Genomic DNA, 5,479 nt, shown 5'->3' with positions numbered 1-5,479 from the left:
TACATAGGATGTATAAATGAATAAAATGAATCTAGGACCTAATTAATGAATTAGATAACATATGGGATTAAAGTAATGAATTAGATAGTATACATTGAAAAAATGAGTGAAATGGAAGATTGTATCAAATGATAGACTGTGTAAATGAGTAAAATGAATCTAAGATCTAGGTGATGAATTAGATAAAATGAATTTTGGATTTAGGTGATGAATTAGATAAATATATATTGAAACTAGGATATGAGATGATATGTTTGAAATGGTAACAGACTAGATAATATAAATGTCTAGGATTAAAGTGACGAATTAGAAAATATACACTAAAACTGGGATGTGGGATGATATGTTTGAAATGGTAAAAGATTAGATAATATAAATGAGTGAATGGAGGATCTATTTGGGTGGATGACAAACTAGACAATGTAAGTAAAATTTAGGATCTATATTGTGTGTGACAAGCTAGGTGATATTAGTAAATGGAGGATTTTGTGTGTATCAAAATGTGTAATCAATTAACAAATTAGTGGGGATAGATTAGATAATATGAATGAACGAAATGACAAACTAGATGATGTAAGTGAAATGGAGGATCTATATTGTATATATTTAAAACCACTAGGATGTGCAAATGAATTTAAGGAATCTTAGTAATTGAGTAGATAATAAGTGATATATTAGATAATATGGATGAGTGAAATGGAGGATATATTATTGAAAGTAAGAAGATGATGAAGAAATAGATGATATGATTGAAATGTGACAAATCAATGTTATTAGTGAAATAGAGGACTAGATGCTATTAGTGAAATAAAGGATTAGATGATATCAATGAAAAATGATGGGATGCATTTAGATGATATTAGTGAAATAGATGATTATTTTAATAATTGAATAGATAATAGGTGATAGATTAGATAATATCAATGAATGAAATGGAGGATATATCATTGTTCAACTAAGATGAGGATGATGAAATAGATGATATGATTGAAATGTGATGAATTAGTTGATATTAGTGAAATAGAGGATTAAGGGAGGTGACCTATTATATTGAAATTTGCCAAAAATATTGTGAATTTATAGGTGAGTGAAAAGCTTAAAATTAAGCTTTCAATTTTTTTGCATTTATGGAATTCTATAAAACTTTTTTGCATTTATGGAGTTCTATACAACTTTTTTGCATTTATGGAGTTCTATACAACTTTTCTAAATGCAGTTCTATACAACTTTTCTAGAGTGTGAGGTGGACTGAAAGTGTCATTTTAAAATGTGCCTAAAATTCATTATGTTCACCACTAAATAGTTACTCACCCAAAAAAAAAAAAAATTCTTCCACAAATGGGATTTATTTTTCACAAATAAAAAAATCAGCAAAGCTAAAAAATCAGCTATTAGTACATGTGCTATCATTTTGGGACTTTTTATGAGTGGTAATTAAGAGGATTGGTAAGAGTAAGATGTGGCGGTCATTAGAACATGGGTGACTCATTTACATGTGCTATCATTAGGGCTTTTTATGAGTGGTAATTAAGAATAGGATGTGGCGGTCATTAAAACATGGGTGACTCGTCACTCATTTACATGTGCTATCATTGGGGCTTTTTATGAGTGGTAATTAAGAGTAGGATTGTGCTATCATTGGGGCTTTTTATGAGTGGTAATTAAGAGTAGGATGTGGCGGTCATTAAAACATGGGTGACTCGTTTTCTATAAAGGATAGATAACGGTAGGATAGATAACGGTAGGATGTGGTTAGTGCTATCATTTTGGGACTTTTTATAGGTGGTAATTAGGAAAATTAGTATTAGTGAAATAGTCGAATAATAGGTAATAGTTTCCCTGAATAATAGGTAATAGTTTCCCTAGATGCTATTAGTGAAATAGTCGAATAATACGGTCGAATGATATGGAGTATTTAGTGAAATGGTCGAATGATAAATGATACGATGTATTTAAATGACCTAGTGAAATAGCTAGTGAAATAGAGGATCTATCTAATGTGTATTAATGATAGCTAGTGAAATAGAGGATCTATCTAATGTGTATTAATGAGAGCTTGCGAGGCTGTACTTGATATGTATATTAAATGATAGGTTGTGTTTGTGATGTAGAAATGCGGTATACAAAACTAGGATCTAGGTCTAGGTGACAAATTTGATAAAGGGTGAATAATGATGATGGATGAATAATAATATGAATAATTAAAACTAGGGTCTAACTCGAATTTGATGATAAGTAAATTAAAGATTGAAATACGATCTAAGTGACAAATTTGATGATGATGAGTGGATGATAATATGAAGGATTAAAACTACGATCCAAGTGACAAATTGGATGATATGAGTGAAAGGAAGAATTTCAATGTCGAATTCACTGATATGAGTAAATACCAAAGGAAGGATTTGGGTAATGAATTCTTAATAGAAGTGGAATGGGTGACGAATTAGACAGTACTACGAAAATTAGATGATGAGACTGAAACTGTGCCGAATTGAATGGCTGAAATGGAGGATCTGTCATCAAAACTAGGATTTGGCTGACGAGTTGGATGATGAGTGAAATGGAGGACTCCGGGTGACAACTTAGTTGAGTGAAATGAAAGGGAAATAGGTGACAAATTTGATAATGAGTGGACTTCAAGTGAAATGGAGTACATTATGCCCCAGTTGGCCTATTTTATGCAAATGCTTAATATGTATGTATGCAACTGCTTGATGTATACAAATATTTTAGATGTTTTATTTTAGGTTTATGTACATGTATAACACGTATTTATATTGCATGCATGTGCATATGATATAGGGTTTTTTTATAAGATTTATTTATTACTTCTGCAAGCCTATTTTTATCATATTAAAAAATACACAAAAACCATATTAAACAAAACTGCCAACCGCAAAGCCATCTTTTGTATAATTTTTTAAGCCAGTTGAGAGGATAAACCATTCTTTTCTACGTTCAAACCAGATAAATACAACAGCAACAACTAGAACGCCATGCTAAGATTTCAAACCATTTAAAGGAAAGTGAAATGGCTTAGGAAGGAAAATACCAACAAATATACTTAAAAATAAGAACTCTTTCAAAAGGAGAACCAAACGCGTAGAAGCCATTTAAGAGTACAAACCTTAAAGACCTCAAATCCCATTTCCAAATTGGATTCATAATCTAAAAGATTAAGCCAAATTCATGTACCAAATTGCATGAGTGAAAAAAATGGCTGCTTAAAATCATAACAGATCCATGGAAAGTCACAAAGAGCATGGATGACTCAAAATCCTGCCAACAATCAATAGTGTCAACAAAATCAAAATACTCAGAACTGAAATGTACAGTAGTAAACTTTGATCCATGGAAACCTACATGAGATGGATAACTCAAAAAAAAATCAGTGTTTGGGTTCAACAACCACATTTCCCAAGCGTACAACATGACCATCAATGTCACGAACATAACCCACTTTCTGACCCCATTCTTTTTCCTCTGGCTCTGCCACCATTACTGCCCCTCTCTCCACTGCACGCTGCACCCATTTACAAACTCCTCAATCTAATTACATTCTTTCCCCATCCAGCAAAACACAAAAATCCAATTCAAAAACAACAACAAATCTTTTTAAAGCTGCAATTACCTTGAAAGCAGAATCAAGGTCATGATATGTGAAGCAGAGTTCCAATTTGTTCCTCTGAAGATCATAGAGCTTATTGTGCTCTTCACCCTTCTCTGTTATCTCCATCTCATGCTGTTCAATTGGTGTGAAGGCAATTGTAGTGCTTCCACTTTCAAGCTCACCCCACCTGTTACTCAAAATTTCCAACAAGTGATATTCTTTGAAGCAGAAGTGGACGCGAAAAAATAAAAGTTAAAAAACACTTTGACAAAGAAAAGAGAAGATGTATAATTATGAGCAGAAAATGTACCTGCGGCTGTGGTCGAGCCTACGAATAGTGAGGCCAAAGGCTTTGGAGTAGAAATCAACAGATTTGCTCACATCTTTCACGTACACCACTGTGTAAGCATAATGGGGAGCACATTTCTCTGCCATTTTTAACCACTGGTTTGTGATCAAGTATGGTTGTTTCTTGATTGACACATCTGTTTATCAAGGGGTTTCAGATCCAATGTCGGTGGTGATAGGAGCTACACGCGTACCAGTTCTGCATGCAACCATTCTTTATTCACTTGACACCTCTCCTACTTGTTCAAAGTTTTAATTAGTAAACTTCCTTGCAAAAAATCGAAGAGCTCGTAAATCATAAGCCAACTAGCGTAAGTGTCAATTTTGAGATGAAGTAATATATATCGACATTAATATAGAATACATATTAAAATCTCATTTAAATTAAACTCTAATTTAATTATACTAAATTCTACATTCTAAATAATTGTAATTAACTAGCTTATATATAGCAATATATACATTACGCCGAGAGTAATTGTTCTCGAGGCGCTTATTTTTATTAAATCTCAAGGTTATTTTAATCGTAGTTCAGATTTATGAAAATAGGCGCCTCGAGAACGATTACTCTCGGCGTAATGTATATATTGCTATATATAAGCTAGTGGCAATCGTGGCGCAATAGGGAAAACATTTACTTTTTATTTATATTTTGATAAGGTTACTATAAAATTCATAATTAATTTTTAATTAGAGGTTTATAAAGTTACTATAAAATTATGAGCTTCGAAACATTCTTTTAAAATTTTATATATGAAGTTTAATTTAGATTATTAATTTTTTCTTTTTTTTGGGATATTGTAATGTAAAATGTTATAGTCAAATGTAGATATATGGTTAGGGGGGACAAAGTTACCATTACCACTAATGTTAACCTTAGGGATGTAATTAGGGTTATGGCTAACATTAGGGTTAGGGTTGGAGTTAGGGTTAGGGTTTGAGTTATGGTTAAGGTTAGGGTTACAGTTATGGTTATGGTTATTGTTAGAGTTATGGTTAAGGTTCAGATTAGAGTTATGTTTATGGTTAAGGTTAGGATTAGAGTTATGGTCATGGTTAAGGTTACAGTTAGGGTAAGGGGGTTAGGATTAAGGTTAGGGTTAGAGTTAGTAAGGCTAGGGTTAGGGTTAGGGTTAGGGTTTGAGTTAGGGTGAAGGTTAGAGTTAGGGTTAGGTTTTGAGTCAGGATTAAAGTTAGGGTTAGAGTTAGAATCCAATTATGGTAGAGTTAGAATTAGGGTTAGAGTTAGGGGTAGAGGAATGTTTATGGTTAGTGTTAGGGTTAGAGTTATGCTCATGGTTAAGGTTAGGGTTAGTGTTATGGTTATAGTTAGGGTTAGGATTATTGTAGGGCTAGGGTTAGGGCTTTAGTCGGGATTAAGGTTAGAGTTAGGATTAGGGTTAGGGTTTGAGTCAAGATTAAAGTTAAGGTTAGGGTTAGAATCCAATTACAGTAGAGTTAGATTTAGGGTTAAAGTTAGGGGTAGAGTTATATTTATGACTAAGGTTAGGGTTAGAGTTA

General features: G+C 32.7%; 1 protein-coding gene across 2 annotated transcripts; it reads right to left on the bottom strand.

Annotated features, from left to right (window-relative positions):
- Positions 1 to 3,128: 3,128 nt before the first annotated feature.
- On the bottom strand, positions 3,129 to 4,081 carry DSI-1VOC (dessication-induced 1VOC superfamily protein). 2 transcript variants are annotated; one of them, XM_089796258.1, is made up of 4 exons: positions 3,921 to 4,081; positions 3,632 to 3,797; positions 3,364 to 3,523; positions 3,129 to 3,279 (listed from the first exon to the last, which is right to left on the bottom strand). In XM_089796258.1, exons 1-3 carry the CDS (start codon positions 4,043 to 4,045, stop codon positions 3,389 to 3,391), a joined length of 426 nt encoding a protein of 141 aa, XP_089652384.1. In that variant the 5' UTR covers positions 4,046 to 4,081; the 3' UTR covers positions 3,129 to 3,279; positions 3,364 to 3,388. The 2 variants fall into 2 exon arrangements, with proteins under 2 accessions (XP_089652384.1, XP_089652383.1); XM_089796257.1 differs by having other exon boundaries at positions 3,129 to 3,523.
- Between the last annotated feature and the right edge of the window lie 1,398 nt (positions 4,082 to 5,479).

The sequence above is a fragment of the Cupressus sempervirens genome, chromosome 8 (assembly GCF_028749045.1).
Source record: "Cupressus sempervirens isolate cs-2001-9-10 chromosome 8, ASM2874904v1, whole genome shotgun sequence".
Taxonomy (NCBI): Eukaryota; Viridiplantae; Streptophyta; class Pinopsida; order Cupressales; family Cupressaceae; genus Cupressus; species Cupressus sempervirens.
The sequence above is the reverse complement of the archived record's forward strand: the minus strand, read 5'-3'. Positions and strand labels throughout refer to the sequence as shown.

Coding starts and splice junctions, on each gene's coding strand:
- DSI-1VOC (XM_089796257.1), bottom strand. CDS start 4,045: ATGGCAGAGAAATGTGCTCCCCATTATGCTTACACAGTGGTGTACGTG. Junction 3,798..3,920: donor AGGCTCGACCACAGCCGCAG/GTACATTTTCTG, acceptor TTTGAGTAACAG/GTGGGGTGAGCTTGAAAGTG. Junction 3,524..3,631: donor ACCTTGATTCTGCTTTCAAG/GTAATTGCAGCT, acceptor AAATGGGTGCAG/CGTGCAGTGGAGAGAGGGGC.